The following is a 22521-nucleotide window of genomic DNA, read 5'->3' as shown; positions in this document are numbered from 1 at the left end:
GAGTCATCAGCAGCTGTCGGTGTCGCAGAGTGTCTGAGTATATCATCATGTGCATGCAAGGACACAGTGCAGATGTCTGCAGACATCTGTTGGTTAAAGACAAACAAACAAAAAATAGAAAATATTTTGCATTTTCCCACCCAGATATAATTACAATCAACAGATTTGTTTTTTATTTAATAGATTTGCAGTCATGTTTTATGTATTATGAACACCAGCAGTATTTGACATCAAAATTCACAACTACAGGCATTCTGAGGGCTTTTAATGTAAACCACCACCAGGGGGAGACATAACTTTTTAGAATTGATCTTAAATCCGCCTCCAGGTGAGGCGAGCTCAGATATATCATCTCAGTACTCCTTCATATTTTGCTTTTATTTCACCTCTCTGCCTCACAGTGCTGCTCAGATAATTCATATCATACAGGAACTTCTACTGCAGCTTCATGAATCTGTACATTCTTACAAAATAAACTTCATACAACACTTTCTAAACAAAGTGGTTGAGGTGGTATTTCCAGGATTAAAACATTACAGGCCTGAGGAAGATAAATCCAGGGTTTGGGGATTTTAAAGATGTGACAGGGTCAACAAAGGACTGGAAAAGTTGTGTAATACTTTAAATAAAACTAAATAAATAATAAATAAAAAACTCTCTCACACACACGCACGCACGCAAGCACGCACACACACACACACACACACACACACACACACACACACACACACACACACACACACACACACACACACACACACACACACACACACACACACACACACACACACACACACACATACCAAACGGCCAACTAAAGAGCAGGTGAGAGCCCGGAGACTCAAGTCGAGTTCATCCACCAACATAATTCAGTGAGTGGATCAGAACAGATGCTTGTTTTCACATTTAGAGTCTGGGATTAGAATCTTTGTTAAAAATCTACTTTGATTTAAAGACTCCAAATCAGTTTCTCACTACTCTCATATTCTGAAAACACACATGAAATAAAACTCCCTCAATATAGTTTTGTGTCATTTGATTACGTCAGACTACATTTCTACGTTCGTACAAGTGTTTATTATACTTATACATATAGGAACATTATCCACACGTTCTACAGGAGCAGAAGAAGGTACCTGCAGGCAGGGGTGGAGCTATGGGGGGGTGGGCGAGTACTCCTGGAACAGATCACATCTTATCAGGAAAGTGAAGCTTCTGCTCTTCAAGTTGGTTGAATGACCTTCAGCAAGTTGAGTATAGAAGATCAAACGTGCTATTTTTGCAAGCGCTGTAGACATTTTCCGGGGATCCGTACAGAATATTCCTCTGTTAGCGGTGGATTTAAGATTGAAAGCAGCTCAGACCAGCTTGTCGACATGAAAACAGGAAGTCACATGCTCCTGCACTTAGTACACAGCTGTGGGACTGTGCTGAAGCAGAAGCATGGGGATGCTGGTCACACTGCTGTGGTTGTGTGTGAAGCTGTTTCCGTTCTGGTTCTGGTTCTGGTTCTGTATGTTGGGTATTGGATCGTAACCCCAGAGGAACGGCTTCATTAGTGCTGTTGAGAGATGTGTTGGACGGCTGAGAAACAGACGCTGAACAATGAAGTCAATCAACTACAAACCATTTTAAACCAAGAAAATCCACCGTTTGAGAGGACTTACCTATCAGGTAGTTGTTGGATGTATTAGCCAATCAGATGTCTTTTTGTTCTCACTCCAGTCCAAACCTGACTGTAACACAACACACCCACCTGAAGGCGAACCAGCCCGGCCACCGCATTCCTCCTTCTCACCAGCAGCAGCAGGCAGCGATGGATCAGCAGCAGGTACGATCTGAACTTCATATCTGAGTTCTTTCAGCAGATAGTTTTGTTCTGAGGTAGCTTACAGGAAGTTAATTTACCCGCCACATGAACAGGAGCTACGATGTCATCCAGACTGTTGGTGCAGGTTGTTCACAGTCAAACATCACAGCTGATCCGTGTAGCTGTTAATAAACCAGAGACGGCCTCTCGGCTGGATGTGAAGCAGCCCGACCGGTTTTTTTTACCGTTGAGGTGGAGACGTGTCACAGACTCACTCTGATCATTGTTGTTTACTGTTTTGTAATGAATGCAGGTTGAAGATATCGTGTCGACGGCCAAATTTGGAGACTTGATAGAGTTCTCGTACCCCATCGGATACTCCCACTGGGGCGTCTACGATGACGACGGATGTGTGATCCATTTTGCTGTTTCAGGTGAGGAGAGCATTTTTCTGCTTCCATGACATTCAAAGCTTTATTTTCTGGCAGCGTTATGAAACTGAAGACTTCGACTGAAGAAAATGTTTTGTGTATTTCTCAAATCAAATGATCAGAAGTAAAACTACACGTCTGTTTTTCGTTTCAACACTAACTCAACTATATCAACAAATATTCTTACTAAATACTTAATATACACTTATTATTACACTTATCATCTTAAACAAATAGTTTAAAAACTACCCCTAACATTTTTTCTCCATTTTGTTCTGTAAAAAAAGCTTTAATAGTGGCAAACATACATGTCCAGATCAATATATTTGTGATAAGACAATAAAATCATCCAGCCGATATAGTCGGGTTGTAATTTACCAGGTTGACTGGAGAAATATCACCTCCTCAAAGATAAATAACAACCTAGTTTCCAAAAAAGTACTGACATTGTGTAAAATGTAAATAAAAACAGAATGTAATGATTGTAAATAATATAAACTCATATTTAATATAAAATAGACCAAAGACAACATATCAATTGTTGAAACTGAGAAACTTTATTGTTTTATTAAATATTTTCTCATTTTGAATCTGATGCAGCAACACGTCTCTATAAGTTGTTCCAGGATCATGTTCACCACTGAGCTGCATCAACTCTTCTTTTAACAACACTCTGGAAACGTTGGGGAACTGAGGAGACCAGTTTCTGGAGTTTAGAAAGTGAAATGTGGTCCCATTCTTGCCTGATAGAGGATTTCAGCTGCTCAACAGTTCAGGGTCTCCTTTGTTGTATTGTTCATGTCCTGATGCTCCAGATGTTTTCAATGATTGACAGGTCTGGACAGCAGGAGGCCAGTTTATCAGCGGACTCTTCTACTAGAGAACCATGCTGTTGGAATACGTGCAGAATGTGGTTGGACGTTGTTCTGCTGAAATAAACAAGACCTTCCCTGAAAGAGACGTTGTCTGGATGGCAGCATATGTTGCTCCAAAACCTGAATATATCATTCAGCATTAATGCTTCCTTCCAGATGTTCAAGCTACCCATGCCATGTGCACTAATGCATCCTGTACCATCACTTAGAACTGAGCTGATAACAAGCTGGATGGTCCCTCTCCTCTTTAACCTGGAGGATGCAGCGTCCATGATTTCCAAACAGAATCTCAGATTGTGATCCATCAGACCTCAGGACAGTTGTCCACTTCACCTCAGTCCATCTTCAATGATCTCGGTCCAGAGAAGGCGGCGGTGTTTCTGGATCATGTTCTATCTGGTTTCTTCTTTGGAGAGTTTTAACAGCATTTGTGGACGCAGCGATGAACTGTGTTCACAGACGATGGTTTTCACAAGTGTTCCTGAGCCCATGCAGTGATTTCCACTCCAGAATAGTGTGTTTTTAATGCAGTGCTGCCTGAGGGCCCGAAGATCACCACCATCCAATATTGGTTTCCAGCCTTGTCCCTTGTGTTCAGAGATTTCTCCAGATTCTCTGAATCTTTTAATGATATTATGAACCGTAGACGATGAAATCCACTAATTCTTTGGAGTTTTACGTTGAGGAACATTATTCTTAGATTGTTGAACTATTTTCCAACACAGTCTTTCAGAGTGGTGAACCTCTCCTCATCTTCACTGGAGAGACACTCTGCCTCTCTGAAATCATCTTTTATACCCAATCATGTTACTGACCTGTTGTCATGGTAACCTCATTAGCTGACATGTTTTAACACATTTTTTTTTTTTACCATTAGCCTACACAACTTTTCCATCTTTTATTAATCCTGTCACAACTCATTTGAAACATGTTGCTGACATCAAATTCAAAACGAGAATATACCTTTTTGAAAACAAAATAACTTCTCAGTTTCAATATTTGATATGTTCTCTTTGGTCGATTTTCAAATAAATATGAGTTTGTGATTTACAAATCATATAATTATCATATATGATCATTTGTATTTACTTTTTCAGAAACAGGGTTGTAAAAGCATCGCTGCTTCGTGGACATTTGGATAAATATTTGTTCAATGAGATTAATAACAGATTGTTTCACATTCTGAAAATAAATGGTCTTGTTTTTTAGATGAGGGGCAGGTAATGAACAGAGTACGGACTTCTCTCCAGTCGGTGTTGCCCGTGTGTGGCGACCTTCTCCTCGGGGAGACCAGGATCCGCAGGGTGCCTCTCGGTGAGGTGAACGTCCCGGAGGGAGCTCACGTCTTGATCAGCAACAACCGGCACCGACTCACCGCGTCGCCGCCGGAGGTGATGAAGCTGCGGCGCGACGCGCTGCTGGACCGGGACTTCTCCTACCACCTGTTCAGTCTCAACTGCGAGCACTTCGCCACGTTCGTACGCTACGGAAAAGCTGTATGCAACCAGGTACAATCGAAGCTCTGCAAATAATGAACATCTTGCTTTATTTCTAACGACAGTTTTAATCCGGTGATATGATGTGAGACGTGGTCATGAAATAATATCAGCGCTATTTAGGCTAAACCGGAAATTAGAGAAGGTTATATTGGATGGAGAAATTTGGCTAATTGCCAAATTAAATCTGTTTTTGCTATCATAGTATTAATAATAATCATAATCATAGTGATGCAGTGTGCGCCCACTCAGAGACTGTGACTCTTTTTCTAGATCCCCATGAAAGCCAAGAATGTGGAGTGTGAGGAAGCCACCTCTGTGTTCCACCACATGGTCGGCCGTGTACAAATGGACCGGGACCTGTTCACTCGGACTTCTTCCACTTCCTGAAAGCTACCGAGCTCGTTCTTTGTCTTACTGGGTTTTTCACGTTGCATGTTGTGTTTATTGGCTTCATTTGAGCAGAGCAGGTGAACCTTGTCGATGGTTTCTTTTGGTCCATTTTGGGTTTAGAGTTATTTCCTACTTAATTGTGTTGCAGCTCACAAAGTTAAAACATTTTGCTATGTTTAAAACAAGCTCCATCCTCAGATCTGTGGGAACAGGTGAATAAAGCAGCAGGTAAACTGTGTGAATGGGTTATTAAATCTCGTGTGCAGGCTGACCACACAGTGATGACGCTCGCTCAGGTAACAACCCTGCAGAGGGACGACCCCACCGCCACCTGAGACCACCTGAGACCACCTGGATCATCTGTTTACTTTTTACTGTCAGTGCAACTGAACATTTTAGACACTCCACGTTTACATCCATGTTGATCCCCGCTTGACAAACATGAAATCAACTTTTATGACCTTGATGTAAACCTTCATGTATATTATACTCCTGTCCAGGTGTTTGTCTGTGCTGTTTATAAGTGGCAAGTCTTTATTCAAGCTGTATTACAACCACAGACTGTTTCTAAAAGAGTTCGTAGCTTCAGGTCTGTAAAATGGTTCCGATGCAGAAGTGCGTTAAGCTGCAATACCACCGAGAGCCACTAGAGGTCGGCTCCAAAAAGCTCAATGCAATGAATAATACAAAGTTTAATATGAAGAATAAAAGCATTTATTTTCATAGAAGAGCTACGTGTTACTTTGCTGATTAAATTACACCACAATCCTCTTTTTTTCTCACTCTATTGAATTTTTTTTAAATTTACATACAGTGCAGACAAGTACTCACTATAATGTAGAGAAAAACGTGGAATTAAATGAGCAAGTAAAATAAAATATAACAAGTAAAAAACATAAAGGTAAAAGATTTTGATACATGACGTCCATTGATGTAAAATTAACAAAGAAAAACAAAACAAAATGAAAACTAACTTATATTCCTCTTCAAGAAGTTCAGCATACAGTTGGACAGTTATCTTACTGTTTTAGTTTTTATAAATTTGAGTTTAAATGCACTAAAAAATTCAGTAAGTTTGGGGAGATTTTTGCCATTCTACAACTATGAGTGAAACATTTGCCATTGAGGATCAGGAAGTTTGCAATGAATTCAATATTATAACTTTCGTGTTAAAAATATGTAATGACATTATATAGGCAAATTTAATATTAAGGTTCATTCCACAAATTATGTAATCTTCCATTCTTAGACCAAAAAATAACAATGTGTACAATGGTCAAATAAATGTCTGAAAGATTTCTGGTTCATCGTTACAAAAATTACGTTTGTTTTCGATGTCAAACAATTTGGAAAAGTATAGATTGGTTGGACGTATATTGTTTTGATGTGGATTTCTCTGATCTTATTGTAATACAACATGTATAAGGCAACGTGCCCTTTGCCAATGGCGATCATTTTCCTTTTTTCATAGAATATATTACGTGCATGTTTATTATTCCTGAAATCAATAGAGACTAACATCCTCTGTTTTTTTATTGAATTTATGTCATAATACAATTGTAATAAGAACAAATACAACAGAAAGGAACATAATAAGAACAATAAAATGTAACTCTAGGGTGGATATATCCATACAAAAATATAAAAATGCATAAAGTATATTTACATAAAAATCTTCAATCTCCTGCAGGCTGATTTTGTTTTATGTTTTTTGTTGAAGAGGGTTGAAATGAGTGAATGTATTCAAATCCTCAATTTTTATTTGTATTTTTTAAGTTGCATGTTTTATTCAGCAGAAGAAAAATAGAAAAAAAATCTTTTGCCAACGCTGAATCTGCTTTACTCTGTGGTTTCATGTATTACATCATGCCAGGATCTTACGCATGGGTTTAATACATATAGGCTCACACACATGACTGTGAAGGGCTCAGCTGTAACACCACACTCCCCTCTCTCCTCTCTCCTCTCTCCTCTGTCTCCCTGCTGCCTCACTTCATTTTTAATTGTTTTAATTTTTGTTTCTTGAACAACAGTGTACAGCAAGCAAAACATTAAATTAGAACAAGTTTACAAGCAATGTAAACAAGTACTTTTCATTACATATAAAGGGTAAATAACATGACAGTAGAGTAATGAATAACAAAATTATAACGAAAGTAAATAAATAAAATAAAAATATATAAACATAGAAGGACCCAAATCTATAATTTATCTTGAAACAAAGATACTAAAGGACAAGAAAAAAATAAATAAAAATCGATTTACCCGAAAATAGCACCTCACCCCCTCCAAGGGTTTCTTCACAGAGTTGGATGGTTTTGTTCCTTTTTTCATTGAATTCAAACCTTCATGATGTTTGTCATTTCTCTTTGATGACGTCGAAGCGCGCTCACGGAGTTCCACCGACTCTGACTGATGCGCGCTCCCGGGGACACGTTCAGACCGGAGGGTCCGTGCCTCGGCGCTACACCGGAACTGAACTGCACCGTGAACCGGAAGAGCTTTCATTTTAGCTGAAGAACGAAAACTGTTTGCTTATTTTCCCCACGGTGTCTGTCTCAGGACCTAACCCGTACAACGGACGCTTGTTTGCGGCCTGAACGGAGCGGCGCCGCGCACCGAGAGGAACCGGCGTTTTGAACATTCATCCTGTCATCGATCAGAAGAAGCAACCGGAGATAAACGGGGTTCGGTCCGGAGGGAAGCGCTGCTGGACCTGGGGAGCTAGCTCGGTGGTAACTGCCAGCCGAACTTTGATGGTGGTGGACCCGTCCGGAACATCCAGAACATCAGGAACACACACGGTATGGGAAGTTAGGGCTTGTAGTGACGTCATCTGTTTCCCGCCGGTTGGATGTGTGTTGTTCTCGTGCTGTCGAGACTCAGAGTGACAACAACAAGCACGTCAGCACGCGACCCGGACAGGTGAGGTGTACTGCAGGTGAACAGCAGCCTCACCGGGACCACCGGCCGGTCCTCCCCCGGCAGCCTCGCGTCAGTTGTGTGACGGTGTCGGTTGTTGTGTGTCTGTGTGAGGGTGTCAGTTGTTGTCAGTGTTAGTTGTGTATTTACGTTGTGTGAGTGTCAGATGTTGTGTGTCAGTTGTGTGAGTGTGTCAGTTGTTGTGTGTCTGTGTGAGTGTGTCAGTTATCGTTTGAGTGTGTCAGTTGTCGTGTGCCAGTTGTCGTGTGTGTCAGTTGTTGTGTTTAGTGTTTCAGTTATCGTGTGTGTGTCAGTTGCCGTGAGAGTGTGTCAGCTGTTGTGTGTCAGTTACCGTGTGTGTCAGTTGCCGTGTGAGTGTGTCAGTTGTTGTGTGTCAGTTACCGTGTGTGTCAGTTGTTGTGTTTAGTGTTTCAGTTACCGTGTGTGTCAGTTGCCGTGTGAGTGTGTCAGTTGCCATGTGAGTGTGTCAGTTGCCATGTGAGTGTGTCAGCTTGTTGTGTGTCAGTTACCGTGTGTGTCAGTTGCCGTGTGAGTGTGTCAGTTGCCATGTGAGTGTGTCAGTTGTTGTGTTGTGAGTGTGTCAGTTCCCGTGTCAGTTGTCGTGTTAGTGTGTCAGGTGTTGTGTGAGCGTGTCAGTTATTGTGTGTCAGTTGTCGTGAGCATGTCAGGTGTCTCGTAAGCGTGTCAGGTGTCGCGTGAGCCTGTCAGTTGCCACGTGTCAGTTGTCGCGTGAGCGTGTCGGTTGTCCCGAGTGTGTCAGTTGCTGTGTGAGCATATCAGGTGTTGTGTGAGTGTGTCAGTGTTCACGTGTCAGTTGTGTTGTGTGAGCGCGTCAGTTTTCACGAGCGTGTCAGTTGTCGCGTGAGCATTAAAGTTGTCGCGTGAGTGTCAGGTGTTTTGTGAGCGCGTCAGTTGTCGTGAGAGTGTCAGTTGCCGTACGAGTGTGTCAGTTGTCGTGAGTGTTTCAGGTGTGTGTCAGTTATCGTGTCAGTTGCCGCGTAAGCATTAGGTGTCGCGTGAGCCTGTCAGTTGTCACGTGAGCATGTCAGTTTTCGTGTGAGCATGTCAGTTGTCCCAAATTAGTTGTCGCGTGAGCGTGTCAGTTGTCGCGTGTGACAGTTGCTCTGTGAGCACGTCTGGTGTTTTGTGAGCGTGTCAGTTGTCGTGTGAGCGTGTGAATTGTCACGTGAGTGTGTCAGTTTTCACGAGCGTGTCAGTTGTCCCGAATCAGTCGTCACGTGAGCGTGTCAGTTGCCGTTTTAGCGTGTCAGTTGTTGCGTGAGCGTGTCAGTTGTCGCGTAAGCCGTTCAGTTGTCACGAGTCAGTTGCCGTGTCAGCATGTCAGGTGTCGCGTGAGCCTCTCAGTTGCTGCGTGAGCATTTCACTTGTCGCGTGTCAGTTGTCGCGTCAGCATGTCAGTTGCCGCGTAAGCGTGTGAGGTGTCGCGGGAGCCTGTCAGTTGCCGCGTGAGCGTGTCAGGTGTCTTGTGAGCATGTCAGTTGTCGCGAGTGTGTCAGTTTCCATGTGAGCATGTCAGGTGTTGTCTGAGCGTGTCAGTTGTTGCATGTCAGTTGTTGCTTGAGTGTGTCAGTTGTCGTGTGAGTGTGTCAATTGTTGTGTGAGCGTGTCAGTGTTCACATGAGCGTATCAGTTGTCGCGTGAGTGCATAAGGTGTTTTGTGAGTTTTTCAGTTGTCGCATGAGCGCGTCAGTTGCCGTGAGAGCGTTTCAGGTGTCGTGTTAGCGTGTCAGTTGTCGCGTGAGCGTGTCAGTTGTCGTGAGAGCATGTCAGGTATCGCGTGAGCATGTCAGTTGCCGCGTGAGCGTGTCAGTTGCAGCGTGAGCGTGTCAGGTGTCGCGAGTCAGTTGTCCCGTGAGTGTAACAGTTGCCGTCGAAGCGTGTCAGGTGTCTTGTTAGTGTTTCAGGTGTCTTGTGAGCGTGTCAGTTGTCGCGTGAGCGAGTCAGTTGTCGCGTGAGCGTGTCAGTTTCCATGTGAGCGTGTCAGGTGTTGTGTGAGCGTGTCAGGTTTTCGTGAGTGTGTCAGGTGTCGTGTGAGCGTGTCAGTTGTCGCGTGATTGAGTGTGTCAGTTGTCGCGTGAGTGTGTCAGTTGCCGTGAGAGCGTTACAGGTGTTGTGTGAGCGTCAGTTGTCACGTGAGCGTTTCAGTTGTCGCGTGTCAGTTGTCGCGTGATCATGTCAGATGTCGCTTGAGCGCGTCAGGTGTTGCATGAGCTCGTCAGTTGTAGCATGAGCGTGTCAGTTGCCGTGAGAGTGTTACGGGTGTTGTGTGAGCATTTCAGATGTCACGTGAGTGAGCGTGTCAGTTGTCGCTTGATCCCGTCAGATGTTGTGTGAGCTTGTCAGGTGTCGCAAGTTTATCAGTTTCCATGGTAGCGTGTCAGGTGTCGCGTGAGCGTGTCAGTTGCCGCGTGAGCGTGTCAGGTGTCGCGAGTCAGTTGTTCCGTGAGTGTGACAGTTGCCGTCGAAGCGTGTCAGGTGTCTTGTTAGTGTTTCAGGTGTTTTGTGAGCGTGTCAGTTGTCGCGTGATTGAGTGTGTCAGTTGTCGCGTGAGTGTGACAGTTCCCGCGTGAGCGTGTCAGTTGTCATGTGAGCGTGTCAGGTGTCACGTGAGCTCTTCAGTTGTCGCGTAAGCATGTTGCGTGAGCGTGTCTGGTGTTTTGCGAGCGTGTCAGTTGCCGCGTGAGCGTGTCAGTTGCAGCGTGAGCGTGTCAGGTGTTGCGAATCAGTTGTCCCGTGAGTGTGACAGTTGCCGTCGAAACGTGTCAGGTGTCTTGTTAGTGTTTCAGGTATCTTGTGAGTGTGTCAGTTGTCGTGTGAGTGTCAGTTGTGTGAGCGTGTCAGTTGCAGTGTGAATGTGTCAGTTGTTGCGTCAGCGTGTCAGTTGTCACATGTCATTTGTCGCGTGAGCGTTTCAGGTGTCTTGTTAGTGTGTCAGGTGTCTTGTGAGCGTGTCAGTTGTCGCGTGAGTGTGACAGTTCCTGCGTGAGTGTGTCAGTTGTCATGTGAGCGTGTCAGTTGCAGCGTGAGCGTGTCAGGTGTCGCGAGTCAGTTGTCCCGTGAGTGTGACAGTTGCCGTCGAAGCGTGTCAGGTGTCTTGTTCGTGTTTCAGGTGTCGTGTGAGCGTGTCAGTTGCCGTGTGAATGTGTCAGTTGTTGTGTCAGCATGTCAGTTGTCGCATGTCAGTTGTCGCATGATCGTGTCAGTTGCCGCATGAGCGTGTCAGTTGCCGCGTGAGCGTGTCAGGTGTCGCGTGAGCTCTTCAGTTGTCGCGTAAGCATGTCACGTGTCGCGTGAGTGTGTCTGGTGTTTTGCGAGCTTGTCAGTTGCCGTGTGAGCGTGTCAGTTGCAGCGTGAGCATGTTAGGTGTCGCGAGTCAGTTGTCCCGTGAGTGTGACAGTTGCCGTCCAAGCGTGTAAGGTGTCTTGTTAGTGTTTCAGGTGTCTTGTGAGCTTGTCAGTTGTCGCGTTAGCGTGTCAGTTGCCGTGAGAGCGTTTCAGGTGTTGTGTGATTGAGTGTGTCAGTTGTCGTGTGAGCGTGTCAGTTGCCGTATGAATGTGTCAGTTGTTGCGTCAGCGTGTCAATTGCATTGTGAGCGTGTCAGGTGTCGCAAGTCAGTTGTCCCGTGTGTGTGACAGTTGCCGTCGAAGCGTGTCAGGTGTCTTGTTAGTGTTTCAGGTGTCTTGTGAGCGTGTCAGTTGTTGCGTGAGCGTGTCAGTTGTTGCGTGAGTGTGAAAGTTGCCATTTAAGCTTGTCAGATGTCTTGTTAGTGTTTTAGGTGTCTTGTGAGCGTGTCAGATGTCGCTTGAGCATGTCAGTTGTCGCGTTAGCGTGTCAGGTGTTGCGTGAAAGTGTCAGTTGCCGTGAGAGCGTTACAGGTGTTGTGTGAGCATGTCAGTTGTCACGTGAGCGTTTCAGTTGTCGCATGTCAGTTGTCGCTTGATCGTGTCACTTCCCGTGTGAGCGTGTCAGTTGGCGCGTGAGCGTGTCAGGTGTCGCATGAGCTCTTCAGTTGTCGCGTAAGCATGTCACGTGTCACGTGAGCGTGTGGTGTTTTGTGAGTGTGTCAGATGTCGTGAGCGTGTCAGGTGTTGCGTGAGCGTGTCAGTTGCCGCGTAAGTGTGTCAGTTGCCACGTGAGCGTGTGGTGTTTTGTGAGTGTGTCAGATGTCGTGAGCGTGTCAGTTGTTGCGTGAGCGTGTCAGTTGTCGCGTGAGTGTGAAAGTTGCCGTCTAAGCTTTTCAGGTGTCTTGTTAGTGTTTCAGGTGTCTTGTGAGCTTGTCAGATGTTGCTTGAGCTCTTCAGGTGTTGTGTGAGTGCGTCAGTTGTTGCGTGTCAGTTGCCGCGTGAGACTGTCAGGTATTGTGTGAGCGCATCAGTTGTCACGTGTCAGTAGTTGCGTGAGCGTGTCAGGTGTCGAGTGAGCTTTTCAGTTGTCGCCTAAGCATGTCACATGAGCTTGTCAGTTGTTGTGAGCATCTAAGTTTCCATGTGAGCGTGTCAGTTATCGTGTGAGCGTGTCTGGTGTTTTGTTTGCGTGTCAATTGTCGTGTGAGCGTGTCAGTTGTCGTGTGAGCGTGTCAGTTGCCGTCGAAGCGTGTCAGGTGTCTTGTTAGTGTTTCAGGTGTCTTGTGAGCGTGTCAGTTGTTGCGTGAGCGTGTCAGTTTCCGTGAGAGCGTTTCAGGTGTTGCGTGAGCGTGTCAGTTGTCGCATGATTGAGTGCGTCAGTTGTCGTGTGAGTGTCAGTTGTCGTGTGAGCATGTCAGTTGCCGTGTGAATGTGTCAGTTGTTGCGTCAGCGTGTCAGTTGCAGTGTGAGCATGTCAGGTGTCGCGAGTCAGTTGTCCCGTGAGTGTGAAAGTTGCCGTCTAAGCTTGTCAGGTGTCTTGTTAGTGTTTCAGGTGTCTTGTGAGCGTGTCAGATGTCGCTTGAGCTCTTCAGTTGTTGCGTGAGCTCTTCAGTTTTTGCGTAAGCATGTCACGTGTCACGTGAGCGTGTCTTGTGTTTTGTGAGCGTGTCAGTTGTCGTGAGTGTGTCAGATGTCGTGAGCATGTCAGTTGTCGCGTGAGCGTGTCAGTTGCCGCGTAAGTGTGTCAGTTGCCGCGTAAGCGTGTCAGTTGTCGCGTGAGTGTGAAAGTTGCCGTCTAAGCTTTTCAGGTGTCTTGTTAGTGTTTCAGGTGTCTTGTGAGCGTGTCAGATGTCGCTTGAGCTCTTCAGGTGTTGCGTGAGCATTTCAGTTGTCGCGTGTCAGTTGCCACGTGATACTGTCAGGTGTTGTGTGAGCGCATCAGTTGTCAGGTGAGTGTGTCAGGTGTTGCTTGAGCGCATCAGGTGTTGCGTAAGTGTCAGTTGCCGTGAGAGCGTGTCAGGTGTCGCATGAGCTTTTCAGTTGTCGCGTAAGCATGTCGCGTTAGCGTTTCTGGTGTTTTGTCAGCGTGTCAGTTGTCGTGAGTGTGTCAGGTGTCGTGAGCATGTCAGTTGCCATGTGAGCGTGTCAGTTGCGGCGTAAGCGTGTCAGTTGCCATGTAAGCATGTCAGTTGTCGCGTGAGCGTGACAGTTGCCGTCTAAGCTTTTCAGGTGTCTTGTTAGTGTTTCAGGTGTCTTGTGAGCGTGTCAGATGTCGCTTAAGCGTGTCAGTTGTTGCGTGAGTGCGTCAGTTGTTGCCTGAATGTGTCATTTGCCGTGAGAGCGTGTCAATTGTCGTGTGAGTTTGTCAGAAGTTGTGTGAGCATGTCAGTTGTCCTGTTAGCGTGTTAGTTGCTGTCTGTCATGTGATGATGTCGTCGGTCACGTGATGATGTCGTTGGTCGTGTGTGGTGATGAAGTTGGTAGTGCGATGATGTCGGTCATTTCATGATGTCGTCGGTCGCGTGATGATGAAGTCGGTCTAGCGATGATGTCGTCGGTCTCGCGATGATGTCGTCGTTCGTTTGATGATGAAGTCGTTCGTTTGATGATGAAGTCGGTCGTTTGATGATGAAGTCGGTCGTTTGATTATGAAGTCGGTCGTTTGATGATGAAGTCGGTCGTTTGATTATGAAGTCGGTGTCGCGATGATGTCGTCGGTCGTTTGATGATGAAGTCGGTCGTTTGATGATGTCGTCGGTCGTGCGATGATGTCGTCGGTCGTGCGATGATGAAGTCGGTCGTGCGATGATGTCGTCGGTCGTTTGATGATGTCGTTGGTCGTTTGATGAAGAAGTCGGTGTCGTGATGATGTCGTCGGTCGTTTGATGATGAAGTCGGTGTCGTGATGATGTCGTCGGTCGTTTGATGATGTCATCGGTCGTTTGATGATGTCGTCGGTCGTTTGATGATGAAGTCGGTCTCGCGATGATGTCGTCGGTCATTTGATGATGAAGTCGGTATTGCGATGATGTCGTCGGTCGTTTGATGATGTCGTCGGTCGTTTGATGATGAAGTCGGTCGTTTGATGATGTCGTCGGTCGTGCGATGATGTCGTCGGTCGTGCGATGATGAAGTCGGGTCGAAGTGCGATGATGTCGTCGGTCGCTTGATGATGTCGTTGGTCGCTTGATGAAGAAGTCGGTGTCGTGATGATGTCGTCGGTCGCTTGATGATGAAGTCGGTGTCGTGATGATGTCGTCGGTCGCTTGATGATGTCATCGGTCGCTTGATGATGTCGTTGGTCGCTTGATGATGAAGTCGGTCTCGCGATGATGTCGTCGGTCATTTGATGATGAAGTCGGTATTGCGATGATGTCGTCGGTCATTTGATGATGTCGTCGGTTGTTTGATGATGTCGTCGGTCGCTTGATGATGAAGTCGGTCTCGCGATGATGTCGTCGGTCATTTGATGATGAAGTCGGTATTGCGATGATGTCGTCGGTCATTTGATGATGTCGTCGGTTGTTTGATGATGTCGTCGGTCGTTTGATGATGCCGTCGGTCACGTGATGATGTCGTCGGTCGTGCGATGATGTTGTCGGTCATTTGATGATGGAGTCGGTCGTGCGATGATGTCGTCGGTCATTTGATGATGTCGTCGGTCGTGCGATGATGTCGTCAGTCATTTGATGATGTCGTCGGTCATTTGATGATGAAGTCGGTCATTTGATGATGTCGTCGGTCGTGCGATGATGTCGTTGGTCATTTGATGATGTCGTCGGTCGTGCGATGATTTCGTCAGTCATTTGATGATGTCGTCGGTCATTTGATGATGAAGTCGGTCGCGCGATGATGTCGTTGGTCATTTGATGATGTCGTCGGTCGTGCGATGATTTCGTCAGTCATTTGATGATGTCGTCGGTCATTTGATGATGTCGTCGGTCATTTGATGATGAAGTCGGTCGCGCGATGATGTCGTTGGTCGTGCGATGATGTCGTCGGTCGTGCGATGATGTCGTCGGTCATTTGATGAAGTCGGTCGCGTGATGATGTTGTCGGTCGTGCGATGATGTCGTCGGTCATTTGATGATGTCGTCGGTAATTTGATGATGAAGTCGGTCGCGTGATGATGTCGTCGGTCATTTGATGATGAAGTCGGTCATTTGATGATGAAGTCGGTCATTTGATGATGTCGTCGGTCATTTGACGATAAAGTCGGTCGTTTAATGATGTCGTCGGTCGCTTGATGATGTCGTCGGTCGTGCGATGATGTCGTCGGTCATTTGATGATGTCGTCGGTCATTTGATGATGAAGTCGGTCATTTGATGATGTCGTAGGTCATTTGACGATAAAGTCGGTCGTTTGATGATGTCGTCGGTCGTTTGATGATGTCGTCGGTCGTGCGATGATGTCGTCGGTCGTTTGATGATGAAGTCGGTGTCGTGATGATGTCGTCGGTCGTTTGATGATGTCATCGGTCGTTTGATGATGTCGTTGGTCGTTTGATGATGAAGTCGGTCTCGCGATGATGTCGTCGGTCATTTGATGATGAAGTCGGTATTGCGATGATGTCGTCGGTCATTTGATGATGTCGTCGGTTGTTTGATGATGTCGTCGGTCGTTTGATGATGAAGTCGGTCTCGCGATGATGTCGTCGGTCATTTGATGATGAAGTCGGTATTGCGATGATGTCGTCGGTCATTTGATGATGTCGTCGGTTGTTTGATGATGTCGTCGGTCGTTTGATGATGCCGTCGGTCACGTGATGATGTCGTCGGTCGTGCGATGATGTCGTCGGTCATTTGATGATGGAGTCGGTCGTGCGATGATGTCGTCGGTCATTTGATGATGTCGTCGGTCGTGCGATGATGTCGTCAGTCATTTGATGATGTCGTCGGTCATTTGATGATGAAGTCGGTCATTTGATGATGTCGTCGGTCGTGCGATGATGTCGTTGGTCATTTGATGATGTCGTCGGTCGTGCGATGATTTCGTCAGTCATTTGATGATGTCGTCGGTCATTTGATGATGTCGTCGGTCATTTGATGATGAAGTCGGTCGCGCGATGATGTCGTTGGTCATTTGATGATGTCGTCGGTCGTGCGATGATTTCGTCAGTCATTTGATGATGTCGTCGGTCATTTGATGATGTCGTCGGTCATTTGATGATGAAGTCGGTCGCGCGATGATGTCGTTGGTCGTGCGATGATGTCGTCGGTCGTGCGATGATGTCGTCGGTCATTTGATGAAGTCGGTCGCGTGATGATGTTGTCGGTCGTGCGATGATGTCGTCGGTCATTTGATGATGTCGTCGGTAATTTGATGATGAAGTCGGTCGCGTGATGATGTCGTCGGTCATTTGATGATGAAGTCGGTCATTTGATGATGAAGTCGGTCATTTGATGATGTCGTCGGTCATTTGACGATAAAGTCGGTCGTTTAATGATGTCGTCGGTCGTTTGATGATGTCGTCGGTCGTGCGATGATGTCGTCGGTCATTTGATGATGTCGTCGGTCATTTGATGATGAAGTCGGTCATTTGATGATGTCGTAGGTCATTTGACGATAAAGTCGGTCGTTTGATGATGTCGTCGGTCGTTTGATGATGTCGTCGGTCGTGCGATGATGTCGTCGGTCATTTGGTGATGTCGTCGGTCGTGCGATGATGTCGTCGGTCGTGCGATGATGTCGTCGGTCATTTGATGATGTCGTCGGTCATTTGATGATGTCGTCGGTCATTTGATGATGTCGTCGGTCATTTGATGATGAAGTCGGTCATTTGATGATGTAGTCGGTCGCACGATGATGAGTCTTGTGATGTTCTCTGATATGAAGATGATCATTCCATTCATAAACAAGGTGTCTTTGTGCAGGTGATCTGCTGGACCGGAGGCCGACAGCAGGGGGTCCCTCGTCCCCATCGGCCCCTGAGATGACATCACAACAACCCCAGCTGCCCAGCGCTGTCATCCCTCCACCGCTCGCCCACAACTCGTCTGCTCAGCCGGCCAGGCCTCACATCCAAGCCAACCCGCTGGACTCCAGTCAGAGTAGCGCCAACGGGCCTCTCGATCACAGAGCAGCGACGGGCCGACCGGGCTGCTCCGGCGTGGCGCCCGCCGGCGGTGAGGCGGCCGACAGGAACGTTTCCGCTTCCTCCACCGACTCCGGCCCGTCCAGGAGAGATGGCGGCTTCGAGCCGTGGCCAGAGGAGGCCGTGGACAACTCCCACGGCCTCTACTCCCTCCACCGCATGTTTGACATCGTCGGAGCGCAGCTGACGCACCGGGACGTCCGGGTGCTGTCCTTCCTGTTCGTGGACGTCATCGACGAGTACGAGCGTGGCGGCATCAGGAGCGGGAGAGACTTCCTGCTGGCTCTGGAGCGCCAGGGACGCTGCGACGAGACCAACTTCAGACACGTCCTACAGCTGCTGCGCATCATCACCCGCCACGACCTGCTGCCTTACGTCACCCTCAGGAAACGGCAGGCTGGTGAGTGCAGCCGTGACATCACTTCCTGCACACTCAGGAAGTGAACCTTTGGTTTTAGCATCCTGACATCCTTTACACCAACTACAAATCAGCACAAACACATTCAAATATAAAATGTTTGCGATGAATGTTCATGCTGATTCTCCAGGGTGCATTCAGCCACTGAATCACCAGCAAACTGCACCACACATAGAAAGGCCTCTTTCCGCCCACATATAGAAATATATTGTGTATTATGTATAAATGTATTATTTTTAACTTAGTTTTTATTTCAGTTTCAACAAATTATACATTCAAATCCACCTTTTTTCCAGCTTTTTTTCTATTTGTATAGCTCAATATAAATATATTTATAGACAACTCAACAAAATTAAATTAAAGAAAACAGAAAACAAGATTTCTCCCCAGTTTAAATATTGATACTTGTAATATAACAAAGCAGCTAAAAGCTGGTCTTCATTCAACAACTAAAGGAGGAAAAGCATCCAGCTGCAGCATCGTCATCGTCTCTGTATGATGTCATCGATTAGAATAACATCAGAAACCCTGTTCTGCCCTCAGTGTGTCCAGATCCTGTTGATAAGTACCTGGAGGAGACGTCAGTACGTTACATTTCACCCAGAGGATCCATGCAGAACAAAGACTCCGCCCCCCACAGAAGAACAGGTGTGTGTGTGTGTGTGTGTGTGTGTGTGTGTGTGTGCGTGCGTGCGTGTGTGTGTGTGTGTGTGTGTGTGTGTGTGTGTGTGTGTGCGTGTGCGTGTGTGTGTGTGTGCAGGCTGATGTTCAGGTTCCTTACAACATGATACAACAGACTGGTTCCCTGTAACACTGGTGTCACTGTTCAGGTCCACAGCCCGTCATCTGCTGCTCCCCGTCAGGACCACATGTTGGACCTCCCAGAACAAAGCCGGCTGCTCCGGTCCCGAACCGCAAACGCAAGAGGAGTCACTCCTCTGCCGACTGCAGGGAGAAGCAAACATGTGGTAAAAAGAAACACAACAACAACAGTTCTGTTCGTAGCTTCAGGTCTGAAAAATGGTTCTGATGCAGAAGTGTCTTCAGCTGCAATACCAGCGAGTGCCACTAGAGGTCGGCTCCAAAAAGCCTCCGGCTCCATAGACTCCCATTCAACTTCTCTCATCAAATCCAAAGTGAATAAAATGTGTCCATCAGTTATCTCGGTGTTGTTAGCTAAAGTCACTCCTTCTTATTAGTTTTCTGGAGGTCCATCTGAAAATAATCCCTCATTCATTAGAAAAGAAGATTCAAGAAGACCTGTTTTTGGGGGCGTGTCTGTTTGATTGACAGGCCTGTGGTGCAGTCAGGTTACAGCTATCGGTGGGCGGGACGTAGTATCGTCAGGTTTCCGATCAGATCTGTCAGATCCACCGCTGGCTCCTCCCCCAGCTCGTCCAAATATGGTTCTGAGGACCTGTGATCTTTCCTCCTTCCTCCTCCACCTGATTGTATTTTCTCCTCCCAGATATCCGGCTCCGGGTCCGGGCCGAGTACTGCCAGCACGAGTCTGCTCTCCAGGGCAACGTGTTCTCCAACAAGCAGGAGGCGGTGGAGCGGCAGTTCGAGCGCTTCAACCAGGCCAACACCATCCTGAAGTCCCGGGACCTGGGCTCCATCATCTGTGACATCAAGTTCTCTGAGCTCACCTACCTGGACGCCTTCTGGAGGGACTACATCAACGGCTCACTGCTGGAGGCCCTAAAGGGGGTCTTCATCACAGATTCCCTCAAACAGGCGGTGGGCCACGAGGCCATCAAACTGCTGGTGAACGTGGACGAGGAGGACTACCAGGCGGGGCGCCGCAAGCTGCTCTGTAACCTGGTGACGAACGGAGGGAGCCCGGCGGCGGGGAAGGACCCCGGATCTTAGACACTGTCTCCAGGTGGCCCCTCCCTCCACCCCACCCCCACCCCCCTCCACGGGGCTCCGATCACACGTGTCTTTTGAGGTGCCAGATGTGTGAACTCCAGAACAGAGAAAGCAGAGGTCATAGGTTATCTCCGTGGCAACCCTGAGCGTAGCATGCGAGGACATGTGGTACTGTGCTATAGGCCGTGGACGATGACTTCATCACGTGTGCATCGAACTCGACCCGCTTCTTCTTCTGTGGTATGTTAGCTCATTCAGACACTCTGTTATCTTCAATCCAGGAAACAGGACAGGCTCCTCCCACTGGTCTGACGGGTCACCTGTCCAGGTGTTCAGTAGACTCGGATCATAGTTGACTAACAGTCTGTTTCTTTCAGCTCCTCATCGGCGAGGTCGTTTTTCTGTCCACATCCTTGTGTCTTTAATTTCTTTTAACTCGCGATGTTCTGTGGTCGGAGCGTTACTATGACGACTAAATCATCCGCTGCCAGTGTGTAGAGCAGCAGTGTGATGATGGGATGTCCAGCGTGTAGAGCAGCAGTGTGATGATGGGATGTCTGAAAGGTTTCCCATGAGCCTCCTCCAGTGGTCCTGTAGATTAGTTGGGATGTGATGAAAGGATGTAATTTGGAACGAGTACACTTCCTTTCAATGCCTCTTCTTCTTTTGTGGGCGGAGCTTAAGCACAACCAGGTCTCTGCAGCTCAGTCGATGTGATGCACATCCCCCTGCAAAGGATTGTGGGTCAGAACAGCCAGAGTAGCACGCTGACCTGCAGATTACAGATGTAGTAGAACATCCTGGTACTTTTGTCATACTATATTTAACACGCTGTGTACTGGGACGTACTAAATCTGTTTCTGACGTAGGAAATATGATGGGCCTATGAATACTAGAACGCAGGGACTGTTTCCTGTTCGTTCCATCCTTTAAACCTGCAGTGCAGAACTTTGGCTCCCCCTGCTGCCCGGTGAGAGTAATTACAACAACACTATGACTTCAAGGCTTAAATAAAACCCTAAAAATGACCTGTTTTAATGTCAGAATTTGATCATTCGGTTTGATATTAGTTGGAAAGAGCTGGATGATCCAATCATTTTATCCCCCTTACATTTATCTGCTCACTGATTCCCACCGAGCACGCTCCTCACCGAGCTCCTCAGCAGAGGTTTCCCAGCCTCCTGGTACTTCCTGCGTTTCTGCACTGTGGCTTTAAGGATTTTAAACAGCAGCTCTGCTCAGACCAACATGATGTAATAATGAGGTGTATTTTACTGTGCTGATCCTCCACACAGCTAACTGGTATGTTCTGATGTCGCCTGAATGCTCACTAACTACACTGGCTTTCTGTTTGGTGAGTCAACAGGTTCTGATGCTCCTGTAACGACCACACGGTGCCAGTGTTTGAAACACCTTTTTATTTCTGCTAACTCCCCGTAAACCCCCGACCTCTCCACGGTGTCGGCATCAATGACAAACTGATGCTGCCGGTTGGAAACCGCCTCCCCGTCGCTGTCGTCCTCTTCTGGCTTCACAAACTAGACGAGTGGAACAGCATCATAAAAACACCAGGAGTCTTCGTCCCGACCGTTTCCTCCAGAGGAAGTTTGTTTAATAAAAAGTCAGACTCATCGTCCTGTCGTCATGCCGACCTCCTTCGTGCACCGCTGATCTCAGAGGCTGCAGTGTAGCAGCAGATCAGAGGTTGGATGTCGGTCAGATTAAACCTGCAGAGTCAGCAGAAATGTCTATTTAATCCGTTTTAATGCACTTCCTCCTGTTCCATCTTCATACTTTGACTTTCAAACGCCTGTAATCAGTTTGATCTGTGATTTTAAATGTGACTGTCAGTTTCATCGTAGGCTGAAATTCAGCATTTTAATTTGAAGCACTGTTAAAGTGTTTGTTCCTCCTGCTCAGAACCATCCCATCAGAACCGGGTCACTGGGAGGACGGTTTCATGTGAAGGTTGCCAGTTGGTATCTATCATATAGGTCGCCGTGTGTGTTCTGTTGACTGTATGTTCTGTTAGCTTTGCATGGACCCCGTAATGTTCTGCAGAACCGTCTCCTCTCACTGATACCAGTTTGTAACTTCTGGATGTCCCATTTTCTTACTTGGATTTTTTGCATTTCTTTCAGAAACAGACGAGTAGGACTGTTAATAAAGGAACTGGATGGTTTTCTGTTCATGTTCTCATGTCACATGACACACTGTTTATTTCCAGATGAGACAGTAGAAAGGAACATCGACAGGAAATAACCTCATCATGTGAACACGTCACCCTCCAAAATATCTGCAGCTTTAATTATTTTACCCAGAAATCAGTGTGTTTTTGTGTCCTCTGTTTAACACTCAATAAACACACTGATTCTTCTGTCCAGCAGTGGAGAAGAAACACTTTGTGTTCAGGAACAGCTGCAGCTTCCTCAGATACTTTTAATTTGAAAATCCTTTACTTCGGTGGCCCCGCCCCTTCCTCTACGGAGCCAAGATGGGGACCTTGGTGGAAAAGTGTCCAAGTAAAACATCTGGAACACATGTACAACATCTGGAACGTAAGAACAACATCTGGAACATAAGAACAACATCTGGAACACAAGTACAACATCTGGAACGTAAGAACAACATCTGGGACGTAAGAACAACATCTGGAACGTAAGAACAACATCTGGAACACATGTAGAACATCTGAAACAAGTGAAACATCTGGAACGCAAGTATAACATCTGGAACACAAGTACAACATCTGGAGCGCTAGTAAAACATCTGGAACACAAGTACAACATCTGGAGCGCAAGTAAAACATCTGGAATACATGTA

The 22521-nt window shown here is 46.7% G+C and overlaps 2 protein-coding genes across 2 annotated transcripts; both read left to right on the top strand.

The window, feature by feature from the left end:
• The first annotated feature begins 1482 nt into the window (after positions 1-1482).
• Positions 1483-6690, top strand: LOC138637131 (phospholipase A and acyltransferase 2). The gene is made up of 4 exons (XM_069725611.1): positions 1483-1831; positions 2124-2244; positions 4326-4624; positions 4886-6690. The coding sequence occupies exons 1-4, from the start codon at positions 1703-1705 to the stop codon at positions 5000-5002; spliced, it is 666 nt and encodes a 221-aa protein (XP_069581712.1). The 5' UTR covers positions 1483-1702; the 3' UTR covers positions 5003-6690.
• A 785-nt stretch (positions 6691-7475) lies between these two features.
• Positions 7476-20547, top strand: dedd (death effector domain containing). Its single transcript, XM_069725610.1, has 5 exons — positions 7476-7809; positions 17188-17808; positions 18370-18474; positions 18657-18794; positions 19295-20547. The coding sequence occupies exons 2-5, from the start codon at positions 17247-17249 to the stop codon at positions 19696-19698; spliced, it is 1209 nt and encodes a 402-aa protein (XP_069581711.1). The 5' UTR covers positions 7476-7809; positions 17188-17246; the 3' UTR covers positions 19699-20547.
• Positions 20548-22521: the final 1974 nt, after the last annotated feature.

This window comes from Brachyistius frenatus, unplaced genomic scaffold (assembly GCF_029030835.1).
Source record: "Brachyistius frenatus isolate BFR_SWC_R1_liver_20210118 unplaced genomic scaffold, ASM2903083v1 Contig_434, whole genome shotgun sequence".
Taxonomy (NCBI): domain Eukaryota; kingdom Metazoa; phylum Chordata; class Actinopteri; family Embiotocidae; genus Brachyistius; species Brachyistius frenatus.
The sequence above is the reverse complement of the archived record's forward strand: the minus strand, read 5'-3'. Positions and strand labels throughout refer to the sequence as shown.

What these genes read in the sequence shown, in the direction of transcription:
- LOC138637131 (XM_069725611.1), top strand. Translation starts at nt 1,703, where the DNA reads ATGTCTTTTTGTTCTCACTCCAGTCCAAACCTGACTGTAACACAACAC. An exon ending in CAGCGATGGATCAGCAGCAG is followed by an intron (nt 1,832 to 2,123) that starts GTACGATCTGAA and finishes TAATGAATGCAG; the next exon opens with GTTGAAGATATCGTGTCGAC. An exon ending in GATCCATTTTGCTGTTTCAG is followed by an intron (nt 2,245 to 4,325) that starts GTGAGGAGAGCA and finishes CTTGTTTTTTAG; the next exon opens with ATGAGGGGCAGGTAATGAAC.
- dedd (XM_069725610.1), top strand. Translation starts at nt 17,247, where the DNA reads ATGACATCACAACAACCCCAGCTGCCCAGCGCTGTCATCCCTCCACCG. An exon ending in CCTCAGGAAACGGCAGGCTG is followed by an intron (nt 17,809 to 18,369) that starts GTGAGTGCAGCC and finishes TTCTGCCCTCAG; the next exon opens with TGTGTCCAGATCCTGTTGAT. An exon ending in CAGGGAGAAGCAAACATGTG is followed by an intron (nt 18,795 to 19,294) that starts GTAAAAAGAAAC and finishes TTCTCCTCCCAG; the next exon opens with ATATCCGGCTCCGGGTCCGG.